The sequence below is a fragment of the Rhinichthys klamathensis genome, unplaced genomic scaffold (genome assembly GCF_029890125.1).
Source record: "Rhinichthys klamathensis goyatoka isolate OS25496 unplaced genomic scaffold, OSU_Roscu_1.1 h1tg000110l_1, whole genome shotgun sequence".
NCBI classification, from domain to species: domain Eukaryota; kingdom Metazoa; phylum Chordata; class Actinopteri; order Cypriniformes; family Leuciscidae; genus Rhinichthys; species Rhinichthys klamathensis.
In genome coordinates, this window is record NW_026606648.1 from 1,730,177 (window position 1) to 1,753,728 (window position 23,552).

The following is a 23,552-nucleotide window of genomic DNA, read 5'->3' on the forward strand; positions in this document are numbered from 1 at the left end:
ACACCAGCCCAGGACCTCCACATCCAGCATCTTCACCTCCAAGATCGTCTGAGACCAGCCACCCGGACAGCTGCTGCAACAATCGGTTTGCAAATCAAACAATCTCTGCACAAACTGTCAGAAACCGTCTCAGGGAAGCTCATCTGAATGCTCGTCTTCCTCATCGGGGTCTCGACCTGACCGCAGTTCGTCGTCATAACCGACTTGAGTGGGCAAATGCTCACATTCGATGGCATCTGACACTTTGGAGAGGTGTTCTCTTCACGGATGAATCCCGGTTTTCACTGTACAGGGCAGATGGCAGACAGTGTGTATGGCGTTGTGTGGGTGAGTGGTTTGCTGATGTCAACGTTGTGGATCGAGTGGCCCATGGGTGGCGGTGGGGTTATGGTATGGGCAGGCGTATGTTATGGACAATGTACACAGGTGCATTTTATTGATAGCATTTTGAATGCACAGAGATACCGTGACGAGACCCTGAGGCCCACTGTTGTGCCATTCATCCACGACCATCACCTCATGTTGCAGCATGATAAGGCACGGCCCCATGTTGCAAGGATCTGTACACAATTCCTGGAAGCTGAAAACATCCCAGTTCTTGCATGGCCAGTATACTCACCGGACATGTCACCCATTGAGCATGTTTGGGATGCTCTGGATCGACGTATACGACAGCGTGTTCCAGGTCCTGCCAATATCCAGCAACTTCGCACAGCCATTGAAGAGGAGTGGACCAACATTCCACAGGCCACAATCAACAACCTGCTCAACTCTATGCGAAGGAGATGTGTTGCACTGCGTGAGGCAAATGGTGGTCACACAAGACCACCCCCCAATGGGTTTTATGCACGGGGGTATTTCCGGTGAAGGTCTAAGGATGCTGGATTACTTCCGCCGATCGTAGAGTCCAATGCTATACCGAGAATTTATATTGGTTTTTATACTCTATTGCTATACTAAAGAAACGTTAGTCACAAAAACAGACAAAACAGACACCCCTCATTTTGTTTATGCTTCTTTGTTTATTATATTAAATAAACATAACTATATATAAAATTACATCTAAACGTATTAAAGTTTCGTTTCAAAGACAAGAGGACAGTAAATTTTGAAGACTCTGCCATAATCCCGTTTTCCTCGGTTTTCCTCCGCTTTAAATCTCCCCAACCGGAAACTGAAGAGCAGCCTTGCGTCAAATGCGGAACTTATGCGTGCATATAGCCTATACAGTAAAACTGCACATTTTAGAGTGGCCTTTTATTGTGGCCAGCCTAAGGCACACCTGTGCAATAATCATGCTGTCTAATCAGCATCTTGATATGCCACACTTGTGAGGTGGATGGATTATCTCGGCAAAGGAGAAGTACTCACTAACACAGATTTAGACAGATTTGTGAACAATATTTGAGAGAAATAGGCCTTTTGTGTACATAGAAAAAGTCTTAGATCTTTGAGTTCAGCTCATGAAAAATGGGGGCAAAAACAAAAGTGTTCCATTTATAATTTTGTTCAGTGTATATACTGTATATATATATTTTTCACATAGAAAACCATTTGCCATCATCACCCACTGTAATGCATCAAAATGTTCTACTGTTTCTGTGTTTGATTCTACAGCCACTCTGATTTTTTTTTCTTGGGTGAACCACAACAGCTGCATGTAAACATTTCCTCAGATGATTTATTGACCTTTATATCAAATTATCAAATGCAAGAACTATTTCTGTCACACTAAATTACACTAAACTATTGCTCAAGTCAACTCACAATGTCATTAGCACATCTAATCCTCATATTTTGTTTGTGCCCTGAAAATCGCCATGAAACTGAAGTTGTGATTGTCTTTTCTTCCCTATTGTGACGTATATCCGAGTGAAACGGCTTCTCAAACATGTATGACTTGATTTTGTCCATCAGGAATTGATTGGATCGTTGGTTATGGTTTGCTATAACTGTGATGTCATGTGAGTGACAGATTGTCCCGCCCTTATGCTAGTAAACACATCGACTGCATCCGAAATCACATACTTCCCTGCTAACAGGCGAAAAAACAGTATGTGACAAAAGTATGTCCAAATTCACAGTACTCATAAAAGAGTAGGGAAAAAGTACCCGGATGACCTACTTCTTCCGGTGAGATTCTGATCTGAAGTGTGCAATGGACACTTTTACTACTGTTGGCCAGAGGAGAACTGAGGACTTTGAAACAATCAGTATTGTAAAAAGCGCTATATAAACAAAGGTGACTTGACTTGACTTAACTATCCCATGAGGCCACGGGAGAGGATTAGTGAATGCAGTGAAGCGACGTAACTGACGCTGGTAGGTCACATTATAATGACAACATGACGAATGTAGTACGTCCAGATTACATTCATACTACACACATTATAACACTATATAGATCATACTTTTTTAGCAGTTGTGAAGTAATTACTTATTCAAAATATGTACCTATACTGAAGAGAGTATGTGATTTCGGACAAAGCCAATATCAGAGAAGAGAAGAGACGTCTCTGTAAGTTTTTATTATTATTAAAGATTATGAGGGCACATGTATTTAAAAAAAATTATTATGTGCACGAATGAATAATTTATAATAGACACTGCAATATTTCATAAAAAATAAGAATTGCCAATTTTGATTTCATGGTGGCTTTAATAGCTCAAACAAAAACAAATAGCATTGGTGTATCAGCTTGATATGTCATGATGTCACATGAGAACTTGCTCCATAAGTCATCAATGAAGTATGTTATATTGTTTCTGTTTAGGGTCTGAAAGATTCTAGAAATAATACCTTGAATAAATGCAAATCATTTTTAATTTTCTAAACATTAAATTGTTTTGATAAAGAGGAAATATAAATACTTGCCTTTTATATAGCCCACAGTAACATATAAGAAAAATCAGAGGTTAATTTTTGAAAATCAAGCTTTTTAATGTTGTTTATATGTCTATGTAGACAAACCATGTACAGATGCATAAGTCAACACCATTGTTGTATCTTCTCATTAAAACTGCAGTGAAACAAATACAGTCTCAAAAACAGTGTTTGAAATCGTTGGTGTTTCTGTCATCACAAAATACCTTGTAACCAATCACGTCAACGTGTGATCGTCAACGAGTGGATCTCTGAGCTAGCGTGAGTGAGTGGGGGCGGGGCTTTTTTGCATATGCATAGAACCGCGTAGGCTATACTTAATGACATAATGAGGCAAGGGTGAGTTACATTCAAGCTACATTAAGGCATGAAGATTTTTTTTAGGGAAAAAAACATTTTGGTGATCAAAGATGAGTTTTTAAGGGATACTATTAATCACTACAGGGGGACTTTAATATCATTTTTTTTATTCTCAACAGAACAAGGAATTTTAAATCTCTACTAGGCCTACTAAAAATGCATTTCATTGTGTATATCTGATTCTGACTGAATCTGATTCAGCTAACAAAATTATGTTCTAAGAACGTTTTGCCAACATTCCTATTAAGTTATGAAAACGTTATTTCTCTCAACATTCAAAACGTTTTTTAAACATTTTGACGCGTTGTGTGTGTGTGTGTGTGTGTGTGTGTGTGTGTGTGTGTGTGTGTGTGTGTGTGTGTGTGTGTGTGTGTGTGTGTGTGTGTGTGTGTGTAGGGACTGTATTCACTGTCTCTGCCAAAGCCAAACTAAAATAGTGTAAAGCAGCTGCTGTGAGAGGAGTCAAATGTGAGAACTTTCAAAGCAACAGCGCCATGTGGCTTCATTTGATCACCTGTGTAAGTGTTATTGATGACAGGAAGGTCACTGATTGTTTGGAAAGAGAGAGAGAGACGTTTTGTGAGACTGTGAGAACTAGCATGTGAATGGATGCAAGTGGGATTGTTAGCATCAAAACTAAAGCTTTTATTAGCAAAAGTTACAAGGCATCCAATGGTTTTGATGTGAAAAATACACCTCTGTCTCCCTCTGACATTCCCATCTGAAGGTTCCTCTGAAATAATGGCACTTTAATTGTAGCCTGTCAAACCATGCACAATGGTTATATATACAATGAACAGAGTTGGTCTGAGCAAATATCTAGAGTAATGTTCTCAGGGATATCAACAAAAAATAATAGAAGGCAAAGGCCTTGTGTTAGGGAGAAGAAAGCCAGAGATAGCCTACTTGCACTTTAAAGTGAGTACACAGCATCATATTTCACCTCTGCTAATATTTCCTCATAAAAGCCTTCTCTCCACACTCAAGCTGAAGTCTCCAGATGAAATAAATACCTTGCATCCCTTCAGCTCTCTTTTATTCCAGCCTTGCATGTAAGCTTGTTACCATCATGACCTTTTTTTTTCCTTGACTGGGTGCTCTTTTGATGTTTTTATTGTAAAATATTTAGTATAATAAAATTATTTATAGGCCTAATTAATTTTCAGTGCTTATTAAAATCAAACAAATCATGTTAAAAGCAATTGCATGCATCAGTTAATTTTTAAGCGTTTGAAGTCACAATGAAATCAAAATAGACAATTCTTATTTTTATGGAATATTGCAGTTCATTATAAATTATTTTTTTCTGTGCGCATCATTATTATTTTAGTTCATGAGCCCTTGTTATCTTTAATCAAAATAATTTCCCTTCTACCTCTTCTCTGATGATGTGTTTACTGGCGTGAGGGCGGGATCAACCTGTCCTGTCACTCACATGAGATCCACCAATAGCAAACCACAACCATCCAACCAATCAGGTCCCCATTGACAAAATCAAATCCCGCCCAACAAGTTCGAGAAGCAATTTCACTCGGATATACGTCACAATTGGGAAGAAAAGACTCAATTTAATCCCGATTTTAAAATCTTAAAAAATATGTGCATGTACCTCATAAAACTACTGCGTTTAGATTTTAAATTCTTCCTTTTTAAAACACACATAATTAAATCAAGATATTTTCTAACAGTCATACACTTTTTGTTCTGTAATGTGTATTTTGTAAATAGTGTAAGTTACACACTCAAACTATGTCAATTTGATGCCGAATGTACTAGGGTTAAAAAAATAATATTTGATAATCATAATCATGTCATTGTGGCATAATGTCCATAAGAGTTGGACATTGCCGTGGTGTCAACAATGAATCAGAGTAATATATATATATAATCGATCTAACTAACGCGCCATAAATCATTTGTAAGGAATAAGGATCATTTTAATCATTCCGAAGACTGTTCCGTATAGATTACCAAAACCACCAGGTGTTAAAACAGAGTTTAATGAACTTGTCAATGGCTTTTCCAGTAACATTGCGCCCACTGCTGGCATGCTGAGCGAACAGCTCATAACTGAGATAACAGCAGGATAACAGCGCTCTCTGCTGAGCAAACGGTGCACTTTACAATCTATTAAGGTCAAAGCAGAAAATTGCTAAATTACTTTCAAAATAAAAGTACCTGAAATGTAATATTTTCGAAAACGGCATATTTTTTGGGGGATCAAACAATCTAACACATGATTTACTGTAAGACAAATAGCAACTTTTAGTAAAGATCGTATTATATTGCTTCTTATTGTCCATGATACATGTAACAAGCCCACTCTTGTTCAAGAAAAGGTTCTAAACAGAACCTTAAAGGGTTCTGTCAGACACTTTATAAAGAAATATTTAGGGGTTCCCATCATGGCATCATTTTATGGATTTCATTTTAATTCATTTTTTTTATTTTGATTTGATTTCATGAATTAAACAGCTCATAAACATACTTAATCACTAGGGAAAAAAAGAAATAACTTGTTTAACATGAAAGTATTATGCAATAACTCAAAATAATGTAACAGAACCATTTAAGAGTAAAGTTCAACAGTTGTTTAATATATATATATATATATATATATATATATATATATATATATATATATATATATATATATATATATATATATATATATATATATATATACACACAGTATAGTGCCAAAACAAATCACAAAGACTGTTTTATTAAGGTACTCATATTTTGTAATCAAATATCTGCTTTGTTTGACTGACCCAAACTGCCATGATACAATGTCACAGTGCAATGCTACATTCTATACTTTTAAATACTTTATCTGTATTTATCTGTACTTCACGACAGTGATTAGTTTCTTTTTTCTTTGTGTAGAGCACTAAATTAATCACAATTAAAAACTACAAATTACATGTTACACTAGTGATTCCTCATAAAATATGAGCATTGAGAAGTTTTGCATAGTGGTCTGGTTGATATCTTTGAAGGTAAATATCCATTTTCCCCTTTACTCTCTTCTCACAGCTTAAACCTGTGAAGACAGACAAAAAAAAAATACATTTTATATCATAAAATGGTTATATTATAAAAGAGGTTCATGTAGCATTATTTATCTTTAATTCTAATGGGTTATTGATAAATAACAGACGCCAATGAAGTGTTTTAGCCATTTGCTTATAGTTGTTTTACAGTAATGTTGACTAGGCAGCAGATATGCATCTTTGGATGTCTTAGACAGGGTTATTATAGTTAAAATCACCTTGAACTCAGAATTGACCATTTTTGATTTTTATGGAATATTGAAGTATTTATATAAATGATTTATCTGGGCACTATCTACACATTATACAACCATCTAATCAATTCCTGATAGACAAAATCAAGTCCCGCCCCACATTTATTCTTGTTCAAGAAGCCATTTCACTCAGATGTACGTCACAATAGGGAAGAAAAGACTATCACAACTTCTGTTTCATGCTGACTTTAGCCAACACTGAACCTAAAACTAAACTATATAAAACTTGAACTGAACTCAATCAACACTGAACTGCCTTGAGCTGAACGACAGTATTTTCTTCTGTTGACCTGCACAGCAGTATTTACATTTTTCTCATATTTGATGTTTGCATCATTGTGAAGTTTGCGTCACTCATTGTTATTTTCCTGTTTATTACTGTGAAGCTGATTTTAAACAATCAATATTGTATAAAGCGCTATATAAATAAAGTTGACTTGACAAAATAAAAACACTTGTTACTTGAAACAAACATTAACTGAAATAAAATAAAAACTTAAATTTATTTCATTTCAGCAAGCTACCAAGAAAAAAAAATGTATAACTAAAACTGAAATTAAAATTAATAAAAACTAAAGAGACAAATGAAAATGACAAAATTACTAAAACTTTATACAGCTATGAAACGGAAGTTGCAATAGTCTTTTCTTCCGCATTGGGACGTATATCCGAGTGAAGCGGCTTCTCAAACAAGAATAAATGTGGGCGGGACTTGATTTTGTCCATCGGGAATTGATTGCATCTTTGAATATGGTTTCCTATTGCTGTGATGTCATGTGAGTGACAGGTTGCCCCGCCCTCACGGCAGTTAACACATCATCAGAGAAGAGATGTTGCTGCAAAAGGAAGGGGAAGTTATTTTTTAGAGAATTAGAGAATTGTCAGTTTTGACTAAGAAAAATTCATATATATATATAACAAATTCCCTCTGTATATATGGCAGTGTCCACACACAACACATCAGCTCACCCAGTTCTGCAGCAGTGCTTGTAATCCTCTGCAGAGCTGCATTCATGTCACCTCCTTCAGGCACCAGAACCTCAATCTCTCCCACACAATATCCGAAATCAGCCTGGTCCAGATCCACCCGCACTGCACCGTCTCTCTCTAGCATGAATGAGCAGCGCTTGGTCTTGAACTCAGCAAAACAGATGAGATTGAGGTCAGACAGCCACTTTGTGGCATCTGCTGAACAGATCTCTGTGTCCTCATTTTCTGCCACTTTGTCAATTTGTTCCCTTTGTGAGGAATTTGATTCACTCCCTTCAGCAGTGTGTTCCCTGATAATCCTTTTGACTTCTGATTGAATCAGAGGGAAACTGGTTATCTCTCTGTATCGTGAGCAAAGGGCCTGAGTTTCATTGTCAGGTGTAGTTCCTGAAACTGCAGGGCATTTCAATTCCCACAATCCCTCTCGGCATCTCAGCCAGAAATCTTTTAGTGTGAGGATGAAATCTGGAGAGTCAAAGTACTGGTCTTGAAACTGCCGCTGACCAATGCATTTAGCTGTGTAGAGACATGAATATACATGTATCATGTGTGTGTAGTACTGGTCAAAAGTTTGGAAACATTACTATTTTTAATGTTTTTGAAAGAAGTCTCTTATGCTCACCAAGCCTGCATTTATTTGATCAAAAATGCAGTAAAAAAAAAACCAGTAATATTGTGAAATATTATTACAATTTAAAATAATGTTTTTTCTATTTTAATATACTTTAAAATAGAATTTATTTCTGTAATGCAAAGATGAATTTCATCAGTCTTTACTGGAGTCTTGAGTGTCACGTGATCCTTCAGAAATCATTCTAATAAGCTGAAACAGTTGTGCTGCTTAATATTTTTTTTTGGAACCTGTGATACCTTTTCAGGATTCATTGATGAATAAAAAGTTAAAAAGAACAGCATTTACACTACATATTAAACTTTTCTAACAATTCAAATCTTTACGATCACTTTTTATCAATTTAACACATCCTTGCTGAATAAAAGTATTAATTTCTTTCAAAAATGAAAAAAAAAAAAAATACTGACCCCAAACATTGGAAGATCTTGAAGTTAAAGATTTCCATTTTAAATAAATGCTCCTCTTTTTTTATTTTATTTTTTATTCTAAGAATCGTGAAAAAAGTAGGCTATCACAGAATATAAAAAAAAAAATTTAAGCAGCACAACTCCAACAGTGATGATAAATCATTATCATCATGATTTCTGAAGTATCGAAGTATAGTAATGACTGCTAAAAATTCAGCTTTGCATCACAGAAATAAATTATATTTTAAACTATATTCAAATTGAAAAGTATTATTTTAAATTGTAATAATATTTCACAAAATTATATTTTTTTCTGTATTTTTGATAAAATAAATTCAGGCTTGATGAGCATAAGAGACTTCTTTCAAAAACATTAAACGTTACCAATCTAAAATACATATATATAAACGTGAATAAATTTTTTTTAACACACCTCCAATATGCGGTAGTTTCCCCATAATTTCTGCATTACAAACAAATTTTCTCTCCACCTCTACAGTCATTTTGTCCTATATGAGATATAAAAATAAAAAAAGAGAAAATAGAATTTTCGCATTATTAAAGACTTTCTGCAGTAATGGACAACCTATAAATTAAAAGATAATGTTGTAAAATGTCCACATTCAGATCAGCTGGGTTTCAAAACCAAGTGAGCTGCGTAGTGAGGCAGTGTTTTTTTTTTTTTTTGCTTTCGGGACGATGACTTCAAATGCTGTCAAAGTAGGCAGCTCATGAGACACGGACAACAACAAATACTGCCGGGAACCTACTAACAGGTTAATACATTGTTAGCTGAGGTAATTATACTGTAACTACAACTGCGGTTTAAAATCAGGATGTGACAGTCATTCCGAGTCAACGATACAAACCATCAAACAAAAATATCTGTACTTACTATAGGAACTTACCGATCAATCAGTGTAATGAGGACAGACGTGGAATCGGGGGTCCTGTACAGCTTTTCTGGTCAGGCATGTTCACGGACAGCCTAAAATCTGCTCGTCATTAAGCGCACCACATACGCAGAGTGCAGAACAGGGTGATTTTTTAAGTATTCAAATGTGGCTAAATATTTGAATTAACGATTCTTGTTACAGTTTCGTAGTGTTTTAATAATCAAATGAGTCTGCAATCAGTTTGATCAGCACATTAGTCCCAGTTGAACCCTATTTTTTTTATTTGTTAAGATTACATGTATTAGCTTAGACCTATATATTTTTTCTTATTACATATCCTATCATTATTACACGATATTACCAAAAACATAAAAATATATATATTATTTATTTATTTATACACCCCATTATATAAACATTTCTCTCATTTGCCGTGTATGTTTTAATACTTCGCCTCTACATTCTTAAAGACGAAATTTTAAATAAAGTTACAAATACTTTAATTGATGACAGTATAACAATGTTCTAACATGATTTTAGGTGTGTTGTTGAATCGAACCGTTAGTGGGAAGAGACACATTCTTGGAGAGAGTTAGCAGTCAGCTTTTGGGGGAGCTGTCGTGTGTTTACTAGAGGAGAGCAATGCAAGAGTGAACAGAGAGAGAGAGGGAGTGAGTGAGTGAGTGAGGGAGGGAGTGAGTGAGTAAGTGAGGGAGGGAGAGAGAGACAAAACTTTTCAGTTTTAAAGAGCGAGAGGAAGCGTGTGCTGGAGTCCCAACCATGCAGGTAAAGCCTTAGCTAATTGCTTTAGTGTTAATTAAACGATGTTGACGCCGAATTGATCAAGAAGTTGCGATCGTGTGGGCGATGCGGATCTCATCGCGTCCTGAGCACGATAGATCATTTGATGCATGCCATTTCATTGCGAATATTTAGTTGGATTTCGAGTGTTCAAATCCAAACTTTTCTGCCTCGGTCTCTCATTTTGGCCCCGCCACCCCCTTTCGCTGCTCGTTGTGTTGCACGTCGCTCTTTTCGAGCAGCAATGCGCTTCGTCCATCGTTAATTACTGCGCTCTACAATTATTAAAACACACTTATTGTGCTTAATATCTACATTATCTACTAAACGAGGAACTTAGACCGCCAAATGCAAGGTATTGGGTTAGTTAAATGCCGAAGGGAGACGACAAACGGCTTGGTTTTGTTAACACATCTGTATGAAGCAACCCAAATTCATTAATTAAATAGCTTAGTCGATGTAGGCCGCAATTTCCGCTGTGCAGCGGACGGCGGGCGGGGAATGTCTCAATGCCCGACCAACAGGCCACAATCAGGGAGGCGAGGAACTAATCAAGCCCGAGGTTTTACATCTGAGAGCCGAAAGCCTATTTAAACAATTCAATTAGCGCAATAAAGCAGACTTGGACTGCAGCTTATCGAGCGTTGCTATTGTTATATACCTTATAATCTATTCTCGCAGCTCTTATTTTGTGTCTTTGAGAAGTTTGTGGGCGATTTGTGGCGTGATACGCGATACATAATTAGTTGACCAATTTGTTGAGTGTTGTTAGCTGCGTTAGCCATGTGAAGTGCCACGACTGTTTATGAGAAAACGGCTTCTTTTGTTTTAACATCACCCTTCAAGTAAGAAATCACTAAAATCAGTCGCTTTGCAGCGATTAAAGTTGGAAAAGGGGGTTATTAGGGCAGGAGACTGCAGTGCGATGCACTTTAATGGGATATTTGTCGTGATTACACTGGAGTGAGAGAGAGAGGGAGAGAGAGAGTGTGTGTATATATGCGTGTTAGCGAGGCAGGCTAAAGCTCTCCGTTTCCAATTGATTCAACAGCACACGGGTCTTGCTAATTAGGCTGTGGGTTAATTAACGAAATCATCAAGAGTTATGGCGGCCATATGAGCTCGCTGTCGAACGACAGTGTCCCGCGGCGTGTGGGTTCGTCTGTCTTTGACTTTTAGGAGAAGTTAATAGTAGTTGTCTTGAGGATTCAGTGCATGTTTTCAGTCTAGCAGGGAAGCTAATTGGCGTGGCATTGTAGCACTGTTGGCATTTGATGTCTGTTCGTTACTTGACAGTGTGGCATGTAAAATCGAAGCCAGAAACGGTGTAATTGAAACGATTTTGCATGCATACGCGAAATGAAGTCGTTTAGATGTGAATTAAGATGTTTAAATCTTTGATCTCGACGTATGTGTTATTTATTTATTTGGGTTATTGTTTTAAAGAGACATTACTGTCATTAACATCCCAGGGGATTTGCACCCATTATCTGTTATTTACAGCCCATGTCGCCTTATTCACAAGGGGCAACATGTTGACAAATTTCACTCACATCAGCATATTATACGACTAGTCAAGGTCAACATTTGGGCCTCCTCTGACGCTAAATAGCCTAGTTATTGCAGAACTGATAAATGCATGTATGATTCTGCTTATCAGATTGTATTAACATGGTATGCCTTAAGTAAAGTAATGTGCCTTCAAATGCATGATTTATAAACAGGCCACAAGGTATCGGTGGTCCAGTTTTGTTATGTTGTGTCTAACAGAAAGAACATAACTGCATCTGTGAATCAGATTTGATGTCTTGGAAGAATACTGTTATAAGTGCATAGCACAGATTGTATGGCCTATATAAATAACTAGAGGTCACAATATCAGACCTGATTGTGAACATACTTGGATGAAAGAAAGGGGTAGTTGAGTGATATGTCCCAATGTTATGCATGGTGATTTTGTTGTTGTTTTGATTTGTAAGTGTCATCTAACTTCAAACCCAATTAATAAGCGAGACAATTGTTGCCTTTCTTAAAGTATATTTTAGAGTTTTGTCGATTAAGCTTATGTGAACTGAACAACTATTTTAGAGCTGACTGTACATTAGGCATAATAATACATGCAGTGACATGAAGAATGTTAATGCATTAGATGCTGTCTATAAATCTATTTATTCTATATATATACTATGTTTATGTAATCATCTAATTTTTATAAAAAAAAATATTCTGTCATCATTTGCTCACCCTTATGACATTCCAAATTCAATCCTGAATGACTTACTTTCTTCTGTGGAAAATAAAGATAAAAATATCTGTTTTGAAAGTCAATGGGGTCCGATGTTGTTTGCACACCAATGTTCTTCAGAATATTTTCTTTTGCATTCTGCAGAAGAAAGTCAGGCATACAGGTTAGGAATGACATAAGGATGCAATTTCAGTTTTAGGTGAACTAACCCTTTAAGACTAGGAAGTTCTGCACTTATTTTGTGTATTTGTTAATTTCACATTTCTTTTAGATCACTGATGCATTAAAAAATTGCACACAGTAGCATGAGGCCACTTGAAACAAAAATAGATACATACTATAAAATATGAGAAATTTTATAGTATAGAATATGAGAAATTCTGAAAATAAACAAGTAATAAAATAGGGCTGGGCAACGATTAATCACGATTAATCGCATCCAAAATAAAAGTTTGTGTTTACATAATATATGTGTGTGTAGTGTGTATAATTATTTTGTATATATAAATACACACACATGCATGTATACATTTAAGAAAAATGTGTTATTAATATATCAAATATTTATATTTATATATACTATTAATTATGTATAAATATATATAAAGTATATACATGCAAATATTTCTTAAATATATACATGCATGTGTGTGTATTTATATATGTACAAAATAATTATACACACTACACATATATATTATGTAAACACAAACTTTTATTTTGGATGCGATTAATCACGATTAATCGTTGCCCAGCCCTATAATAAAATAAAATGCCTTATTTAGGTATGATAAAATATTATTGCATATAATAATACCACTTTGGTTTCAGGAGGAGCCAGGAGAAACTCTGGGAGGTGCCAGTAACAGGGGGTCAATGTGTTTATGCCCTCTATGTCAAGAAAGTCAACCAGACCGTGAGAATCTCTCTCATCACCTTACGGACAAACACAGTGTCCTCCCTGCTTGCCTTGATAAGTTACTGGATATTGTGAGTATATTTAAGATGGACTTTTTGGGAAAGAAAAATGTTTGTAAAGTTTAGTGATGTCATTATGTACGTTTTGATGGCAAATGCTTTTTTTTTTACGAAATAAATTACATTGTGTGTTGTCAGTGAAACTATAAGCTTACACAAGTTTGTTTTGTTTGCTTTAAAAGTAAATAATTGATTTCCTCTTTTCATAAGGCTGCTCCTAAGCAGTCTTCCATTGCTGAAGATGAAGAATCCAAAGCCCTAAATGATTCAGGTGAGTTTTGATCATCTATAAAGTTATTGTTAATTGTATTATAATGTTAAGTGTTTGTATTTGTGCCACAGTGATTTAACACTATCCCAGCACTGAGATCTTAGGTTCCAATGTTATTGATACCAGGCTTAGGTTATGCACCACTGGACACACAATTGGCTGTGTTGGTGACCACCTTGCTTCAGTAGTTTCCATGGCAATGAAGCACCTTTAAGTTGTAGCTGAGTGTGGCCCCCACAAGTATTCAGTTTTCCTGCTGACTCCTGGATGTGATGGTTGAAAAAAAAAAAAAAAAAACGATTTGTTGCAGATTATTTACGTTTCACTGGTTGTTTTTAAATCCAAACAAATTACTTGTGTTCTGAATTCGGACATAAGGGGGTTTCAAGCTTTTTAAGGTGAGGGATGGACCAGGGACCCCAGTTGCATATCGTAAACCGAGTGTTGTGATTTAAGCCTGCTCTATTATACCTATATATAATTTATTTACCTATGTGATGATATTGGTCAAATAAACATTGATTTATGGATTCATACACATTTATATTACGATTCATCTTAATAAATGTATTGTTAACTTTACCTTTGGTTTAATATAACTTTTTACAATTAACAGACAATTTGTGAAATTGCTCCCTTTTTGAAGACCTGTTTTACATATTCAGCATAATAAAACTGCACTTATTTTTGACTTTTTTTGTTTGTAAATGCTGACTAACACTGTATTTTGTTTTTTTTATCAATTCATTAGATGACGCATCTCAGCAGAAACATTTAGAGAACACAAAGTCCTCCTCAATGGCTTCCCAAAATGAGAGCGAATCTACAGATGCAGGTGACAAGGGTGGTTCTTCTCAGGAAAAAAGGCTGGATGAAGAGCTGGAGGGAGGAAGAAATGAGGAAAGTGACGTGGCTGGCCTGGAGTCAGATCAGGACAATGTGGAGCAAACTATAAAAACATCAGAGGCTTCTGTAAGCAATGGCAGATCTGTCTGTAAAAACAGTGTAGCCTCTGAAGGTGATAACCGTCCATTCAAGTGTAATGCGTGTTTGGAGTCATTTCCCACTAGAACAGCATTGAGTGTTCATTATAATTCAACCACCCATATTCAGAGGATGAGAACCGGGACGGTTAAAGACAGTGACTCAACCCCTTTCCTGGCTCGACCTTATGTCTCCAACAAACCATACCAGTGTGCCGTCTGTCGTGTCTCCTACAATCATGCCATTACCCTGGAAAGTCATTTAAAATCTGTGTTGCACCAGAGTCGCAGCAGGAGTGCAGGGAATGCTACTCCTAGTTCCACTGCAAATACAGGAACTGGAACCATGGTTACAAACTTGGCTGCGACCACTGTTGGAAGCACCACACAATTAGTTAACGCCTCCACCAGCAATTGTGTCACCCAAGCAAACCTGACTCCATCAGCAGTAACGACCAAAGACGGAGAGCAGATGCAGCCTCAGCTAGCTCCCTCATTACTTTCTTCTCCGGTGGCCTCCGCACAAGCCATGTCTGCTATTCTCACTCTCCTGACTTCCAGCCCAAATTCTCTCCCACACTCCATTCTTCCTCCTCTCTTCACGACTGGGACATCTGCAACACCAGGGGCAGCTACCCCGCAGCTTATACCCCAGCCTCATATGCTCATGCCCCTGGTGTTGAATGGACTCCAAACTCAAACCCAAATCCAGGGCCAGAATCCAGAATCTCCTAACCAGCTTTTGCAGCAGGCAGTGCCAGTTCTTGGTCTCAGTGCTGCACAACAGGCTCTCTTGGCCCAAAGACTCAGTGGCTTACAAAGTCAGTGGGCTGCATTTGGCCTCCCAACCACCACTCAAATGAGTTTAGAGGAGACCAACAAGATGGTAGACAAGGGTGCAGACATGAGAGTGCACAATGAGATAAAAGTAGAGCCTTGTGATCAGCAAATGTCACTAAAATCTGAAGAGGACTGGAAAATTGATCGGATAAAAAAAGAGATGTTTATTAAGAGTGAGAATACACAAGAGCGAAGTGAGAAAATGGTGTGTGATGGCAAGGCATGTGATGAAAAAGAGCAAGAAGAAAGTGAAATGGAAGTTGAGAGGAACAGTGAAAAGGTGTGTCAGGGGGATGATGCAAACTCCAAAGTAACTGAATCCTCAGCAGCCTCTGTCCTTCAGCATGATATTTCGTTGTCATGTGCTTTGGATCCAAACCAAGGTCTCAGCCATGCACATCCTGTTAACAGCTCTGGCGCTGTTTACTGTACCTTTCGTAACACTAATTTTGCCTTAAGAGCTTTAGGCCATAGAAGTACTAAAGATCATCCACTCTTGTCTTCAGGACGGTCTGTGCTCACTGAGTTCCAGTCTCAGGTTCTGTGGGCCTTTTTAGAGTCACGAGATAATGCTGAAACATCTAGTCCTCAGCGGGAGGACTGTGAAGCCCTCGGCAGGGAGGTGGGGCTAAGTGGAGAAGAGGTACGCAAGTGGTTCTTAGATGCCCGGCAATCCAAAGATAGGGAGAGATTAGACAGCTTCCATGATGAATTGGACAGAAGTATGGAGGAAGAAGAGGGTAATTTAATGATAGATGAGGGTGAAGATGGACATAGTCCACCAGCAACAGGCAGTCATGCCATTGACCTTTCCAGTAGTGCAGAACGACACAGGATTGGTAAGGGAAGCCCAAGAGAATTGCTGTTGACATCGGACTCTGAAAACGAAGAGTTCTACACTTCTGTTATCGTGACTGATGAAGAAAGTCAAAGCAGCTCTATGAGGGAAGAGTCAGGTAGCCCAATCAAACAGTCTTCACAGGTAGAGCCAACAGTTGAAAGGTCAAGTGGTGGTGGAAAGGTTCTTCGTTCTACTACAGTCTTCCTCTCGGATGCAGAGGACGAATATGATGATGAACAAAGTATGAAGAGGAAAAAGAGAAAGAGTGAGTTTGACAAGGAAGAGGTGGAGATCAAGCGAGAGAAGCAAGATATAGATCTTGATCTTCAGTTGGAAGCACAAGCTGACCCTCCTACTCCTTTTTCAGTTGCGGTCGATCATCAGGGCGTTCCAACTGGCATCTTGCAGTCATTGCCCCTTTCCCTGTCATTGGCTCCACTTTCCACCCAGTTATACAGTCCATATGTACTCTCACTTCCTTCATCAGTTATTGGGGTGGGTCTTTCTGAAGGAGATCGGGGTAAAATGGCCTTTTCAAACACTCGGAGTCCAGCTGCACCCACCTCTCTTACACACTCCTTCTTATCTAATGGTAATGATTGCGAGTCTGCTTTGGATCTAAGCATGGGGAAAAACCACAGCTCTACAATATCATCTGTCTCCCCAGCTAACAAGTCCTCTATACAGAAAAGTCATTTGCTTGATGGTTTGGGTTTGAGACCAGCGACTGTTGGGGTTCCTACAGATGGAGGTCTCATCGTTGTTCAGGTGAAGCCAGAGTCTGCCATTGCTTTACCATCTTCCAATCGCAATAATTTGGCTAAGACTAGCACTGTGTATATGCGGGCAGCAGAAAAGGTCAGCACATCACTCATGGAAAGGGAAAAAGAGAAGGAACGAGAAAAAGAGCGGGATCAAAAGAGGCCAAAAGTCAGACGGTTCAGGGACATGAGACGTTCCAGGACCATCATCCATGCTGACCAGCTTGATATTCTTTACGGATGTTATTTCAAAGATCCAAACCCAGGCAAGCATGAATTTGAACAAATATCTGAGTGGGTAAACCTTCCAAAGAAAGTGGTTCAGATCTGGTTCCAGAATATGAGGGCTAGGGAGCGAAAGGGAGAGGTCCGTTTTATCAGTGATGGCACTTTGGCAGCTGTTGGGAAACCACTCATTAAGTTCACCTGGCCACTCTCAAAGCCCATATTCTCAACCCCACCTAAACCTAATCCAAGTCCCTCTACTGGCTGGGCCTCTGCAAAACCCCAAACTGGAAATATTCCTCCAAAGACAGATAAGGTGAAGGAGGTCAAGGAGCCCCTGAAAACTCCCACTCAAGGTCCAAGTAGACCAAATCAGACAGCCTCTTTCACCGTTGTGTCCACTGGCCCTTCATTAATTCACAAGACCAAAACAGAAGCAACTCCCATTACAATGGTTAAAATAGCTCCTAAGACAGTGGCCACTCCGGTTGCAGTTCCTCTGCTAGTCAGTGGGATTCCTACATCTCGATCTGCTCCGAAAAGGAAGGTTGAAGAGGTACGAGCCGAGTCAGACCATACTGATGAAGATGATGACGATTACCGAGGAGAGGTCGAGTCTGGGACTACCAGCCACATTGTCCCAAAATTGTCCCCTACGCCAATTAACAAATCTTCTGCCTTGGCATCTCAGAAACACAATGGGCTCAAATATTGGTCTCAGAAAGGTCCATTCAAGATCAACACCCTTTCAAGAGAACAATTAGGCTTGAGCTCACAGCGACCTACACCCACTACCACCACGCCCACCACGCCATCTCCTGTGACGGTTACTGTATCCTCTGGTCAAAACCAAAAAGAAACAAGTTACATGCTGCAGAACTCCACCCCAAGACGACCTCGAACTCACCTGAACTGTCTTCAGCTGTCCATCCTGCAGTCGTGCTACGAGACATGTGCTCATCCTAATGCACTGGAGTGTGAGGCAGTGGGGACAGAGCTTGGGCTTCCACTGAAGGTTGTGCAAATCTGGTTCCAAAATACACGTGCCAAGGAGAAACGCTGGAGGCTTCAGCAAGAGAAAATGGTAAGGGCACTACTATTTTGCTACAATGTCATTAGCTTTACAGGTGTCCAGATACTTTCTCATGTCATAGGCTAGCAACACGTTATAAAAAATGTGCCCGGTGCAGTAGACTAAGAAAGTAGTGTCATCTTTAATTCATATTTTATTATTTCTTTTGACATATTGGTTGGTGATGCCTTTAAAAAAAAATTATTAATCCAAAATTGACTCAACCTCATGTCATTCCAAACCTGTTTGCATTACATTCTCATTTATCTTTTTACATTCTTTTACACAAAAGGAGATCATTTAATCTGGTTGGGTATTTAAGTGCTTCGTTCACCCCGAAATGTAAGTAGTAAAACGTGGGCTGCCACTTCTCTCTTGTGCGCCATCTACGCTTCACACAGTATGTGGCAAAATGCTTCTTTTACTTTTTTTACTTCTTTTTCTTTAACTGTGTCCCAATTCAGAGGCTGCATCCTTCGAAGTCCGCAAAGGTCGGACTGAGTGTTGTTAAATGGGACGGTCTAGCCTACGGAGGATTGCTCTTGTCGACTAGCAACTGAGACAGCTGCCGTTAACGAGCGGCAGTAATGTTTGTACTGGACTTTTTTGAAAGTTATATTCAACTGTCTGAAAACAAAACAGGGTTCACAACTTGTCTAAATATGCTCACCGTGGTCCATTTATGTACTAATAAAGAGTATAAACTATATAAAATCGCATCTTAGTAAGATATGATTCAGCATTTGAATTGCTTTAAATTTTTTATTTTTACATTTGTATCATTAGATATTCGAGTAAGTTGACACCCAATACTTGCATTTGAAAGTGTAATCCGGCATCCTGTCGTCACTGGCATGCAATGAATTTTGGGGTATACTAGGCCACGAAGGTTCCATTTGTTGTGTAATTCAATGCGCAGGAAACGAAGGACGCATTTCAAGGCCGCATTTCAAGGTGCCTTAGAATTGGGACAGCCTTCGTCACGCTACTGTGATGCAATCGGCCTTCGAATGCGGCCTTTGAAGGATGCAGCCTCTGAATTGGGACGCAGCCCTTGAATCTTTTACATTGATGCCTAGAAGCAGATGATTGTTTCCGCCACCTGCTGGACAGAAGTGTATGGTGCACAGGAAAGTAGTGGCAGCTGCTATGATTTTACTACTAAAATTGCTTGGGTTTTTTTTTTTTTTTTTTACCAAAACTTGAGCACTTAGACCATGGGTCGGCAACCTTTTGCCATTTTTAAGTTTCTGAGTTAATCACTGTGCCCTAACCTAACCTGTGCCCTAACCTAACCTGTGCCCTCCTATCACCCAACATATGTATAAATACACATAAATATACTTTAAATATTCATAATGGCTAATATAGTAGTGCAGAATCTTAAATATATCTGAAATAGGGTTCACGTCAATGAGAGCAAGAAATGAGCTTCATTTTATTTATCATCAGCTAATTTCTAAATCAAAGACCGCAATTAAGGAGAGAGAGCTGCATCAGCTTTGGTAAGATAATTTAACAACTTTGTTTAATTTGCGTCAGTTTGCACGTCGGCTTGTTGAGGAGATACTCAGCTGCTCCTCTGTGACGCGTGTGTTGCAGTAGTACTGTCATATCTGGCCACCGGGAGCTGTTATAATGCGCTCTCACATGTTTATTTTTTACCATTATGGGAGGAGTAAAATTTACATATGTGGCTTTAACAACCAGATGCATTTTATCCAGTTTCATCTGGAATGTGAAAAAATGCCCTCTCTTTCAGAGATACACATGAATAGAGTTTCTACATGCATCACAGTCATTTTGATGTGTGTGGAATGTTTAATAGGACTATATACTTGGTTGAATATCTCCGAAATTTATAGCATTAACTATGTACAGCGAAACAAGCTGTAAGCTGTCAGTCAGTAACTTGTGTGCGCGTGATGTGCAGTGGTCGTGCTAATGGTTTTTCAGAGCTGCGTGCTTTAATTGACTTGAGCAGATTAATTCTCACACTTTAATAGCATTTATAACTCCTAACTTAGTAAAGCAAGCTGTGTTACTATGATCAATGTAGAACCCCCCCCTCACCCCCACACACACAGTTTTCTCTGTTGTTAATGCTTAATTAATTTTGTTTTTCTGTAATGAAATGAAACTAACAATGTAATTTTTACATCTTCACACAGTCGCCTAATCCCATTGACCCTTCCAAGAAGGTAGATGTCAGCTCGGGTAGCTACCTGCAATACAATGCTCTCCGAGCCAACCGTCCCATCCTGCCCAAACCTGTACAACTGACAGTTGTGGAACCAACTCCATCATATACCATCGGCCAGACAACAGGCCGTGAGACACTGAGAGGCAAGTGCGACGCCTGTGGGATTGAATTTGAATCCAGGGCCGCAGCACGTGACCATGTCTTCTCTGCTCGACATCTTGCCACTCTGAGAACCACTAACTTTGGTCAGCAAGCATCGTTGGTCAGCAATGGATCTGGTACGGGGTCTACTGGTTTTGCCAGCCAGTCTTCTACCCCATCACCAGCCAGCAGCTCCAGCTAAACAATGAATTGAAGCTGGTATAGTCTGTGGACCCACTAGACTTGTTGGCTTACAACAGACAGATAAAGGGTGCTGGTCTTTTAAGCTATTGTTCTTTTGAGGCTCTAAATTGGAGTGGGCCCAGATGAATCTGGCCATCTTCACTTTCTCTCCTTGGATATCAGCAAGACATTGTTATTATACAGAGTCTTTACTTACAGGGCTCCTTTTAATGACCTATTGCCACAGCATCATTTTACTATAAATAATCTACTGAAATGGTAATCATGGACATGCTAATGCTTATGTGATCATGGTCCGTTTTTCACAACTTCATCTCGGTTTAAACTCCTATTATGTTGGGTAATATTCTACTCACATTTACATATAACACTTGGTTTGATTGGGAGAATCTATGGTAATGAACACCCAAAAACTCAACCAAAGTGCTCTGGGTTGTCAATTATGTTTGTGGTACTGCTTTTGCTTGAGCCATGGTGGTCTTTAGCCTGTTTTTAAAGCCTATATAGAAGAGTTGTTTCTAAGCTGATTTATCTCCGATAGTCTTGTTAATTCAAAGAAATCTATCCTGTAAACAGAAGTTTTCTTTCTGGCTCCGTTGAAAGAAGACTAGACTATGCTTACAGTTGATAGTATGAAATCGTAATATCAAATAAAGCAGAGAATATGTGTAGTCTGGAATATGGAGAATTTGGGAGAGTGTTCTGAATCCAGACAATATGATAGCTATTTTTGAACAACCATCATGACAATCCTATAGTCATCAGCAGAGCTCTCGTTGAACGTTAAAGATGTCAGATGGTCCTCATACAGCACTTTGACCCTTTTAAAGTCACAAACATTTTTTTTTTTTTTTAAGGTTTTCATGTTCCGCAAAATAAACAGTTTTGTTGTATGGTAAAAACTTACTGTATGTCAAACTATAATGAAGTATTAATCAGCTTTTAATGTTATTTTTAAAGAGTTTGCATTGCACATAGTTAAAACAGACAAATAAAATGGATCAGACCTAGCCGCTGTGCACGAAGCCAAAGTCAAGTCTGTACTTAAACAGTTTTATATAGATTTGTGGAACATTGAAATCATGTACCTTATACCCTCTGATAAATCATTTCATTTGGTTTGAGTCTAGGGAGGAACCCCAGCTTGTCGATATAAATTAAACACAAAAGTCATTTATTTATGGTAAAAGCAAAAGCATTTTAGATTTATGGGAGAGAGTTGTCATTTTTTCTTCTTCTTGTTCTTTCACTAAGCATTTTGTTTTTTTTGCAAGCCGAGTGCTCATACTGAGTAGATTCAAGGATTTTCTTTAAAACCCACCAGGAGAGAAGACAGGGTGCTTTAAGTGGACCTGGAGACTATTCATCAGGCCAACAGGAGGTGCGATTTGAAGGACATGAAATACTAAAGACGCTTTTCCTTTTTGGTTTATTTTGTATATTATTATTGATACTATTAATACTTTAACAAAATGCAAAACTAAAAAAGATTTTTTAATGAACTATATTAAGAAAATGATATTCCAAAGTTATTCTTTCTGTTGCTTTGTCTCATTAAAGATACCAAAAAGCAATCTTGATTGGAAGTGTTTGTAATGCAAACCACAAAGGAGCTCCCATGCCTTGACACTTTGAACAAGTCCAGGGTTTAAGCATGAGCTACAGAGAAATGCATTTCCGACAACTCAACTTGGAACACTTGAAGTTCATCGAAATGTTTTGTTTTCAGTATATCCCAGCAAATACAAGTTGTTTTTGTTCAAATTAGTGTCAAGTAGTTCATATGAAATGAACATGGACTGGGTTGTAGTGCAGTGCTACAGGACGTGGGATCACATGGTGTTGCACTGTTCAGAGTATATAGGTAGAATATGGAGAAATGCTTTTATATTATCTTTTCACTTTTTCATTGACACTTGATTATCACTTGTTATAACTACTACTTACTATTTTTCATCACTTTTGATTATTATTGATTCATAACGCTTTTAATGGCATCTCAGACTCTGAGATGTCATTGATATGAATATTGAACGATAATGGTGGCAGTCTTGTTATGAAAAATTAGAATATTGATTAAGCTTGTTTTCCCCTCAAATGTACCTTCATTTTGTGTTGGTTCTCCTTTTTTCTTATGCCGAAAACAAATAAACTGAAGTTCATGTATTGATGTTTCTCTTCATTATATAAATTACCCTTATCATTTGTATATGTAGATTTATTTATATTTTATGTCTACATAAGTTGGGTATTAGCAGCACTATTTAATATAACTATTATGGACCATCTTGTCAGGGGTTCAGCTTCATTAATGTATTGCTTAATGTGGCAGGTAAATGAAAATACTAAAGTATTACTCGTTAGAGATTATCAATATTCATGTCTCATAATGGGTAACTAAGACATGCGCATAATTTCAGTGGCCTCGGGTTAAGTTTTGAAGGTCTCGGTATTTCAGTGTGAATAGTAGCATTGCTTGCAAAAGCAAGCCCAAATGTTTTTTAAA

At 38.0% G+C, this 23,552-nt stretch overlaps 2 protein-coding genes across 4 annotated transcripts; one reads left to right on the plus strand and one right to left on the minus strand.

Moving 5' to 3' along the window:
* Positions 1–6,138: 6,138 nt before the first annotated feature.
* Positions 6,139–9,579, minus strand: thtpa (thiamine triphosphatase). The gene is made up of 4 exons (XM_056254116.1): positions 9,494–9,579; positions 9,019–9,094; positions 7,524–8,060; positions 6,139–6,290 (listed from the first exon to the last, which is right to left on the minus strand). The coding sequence occupies exons 2-4, from the start codon at positions 9,086–9,088 to the stop codon at positions 6,190–6,192; spliced, it is 708 nt and encodes a 235-aa protein (XP_056110091.1). The 5' UTR covers positions 9,089–9,094; positions 9,494–9,579; the 3' UTR covers positions 6,139–6,189.
* Positions 9,580–10,159: 580 nt separating this feature from the next.
* On the plus strand, positions 10,160–23,212 carry zfhx2 (zinc finger homeobox 2). 3 transcript variants are annotated; one of them, XM_056254100.1, is made up of 5 exons: positions 10,160–10,267; positions 13,359–13,517; positions 13,716–13,776; positions 14,528–18,510; positions 20,670–23,212. In XM_056254100.1, the coding sequence occupies exons 1-5, from the start codon at positions 10,262–10,264 to the stop codon at positions 21,042–21,044; spliced, it is 4,584 nt and encodes a 1,527-aa protein (XP_056110075.1). In that variant the 5' UTR covers positions 10,160–10,261; the 3' UTR covers positions 21,045–23,212. The 3 variants fall into 3 exon arrangements, with proteins under 3 accessions (XP_056110075.1, XP_056110076.1, XP_056110077.1); XM_056254101.1 differs by lacking the exon at positions 10,160–10,267 and adding an exon at positions 10,508–10,637; XM_056254102.1 differs by lacking the exon at positions 10,160–10,267 and adding an exon at positions 10,715–11,438.
* Positions 23,213–23,552: the final 340 nt, after the last annotated feature.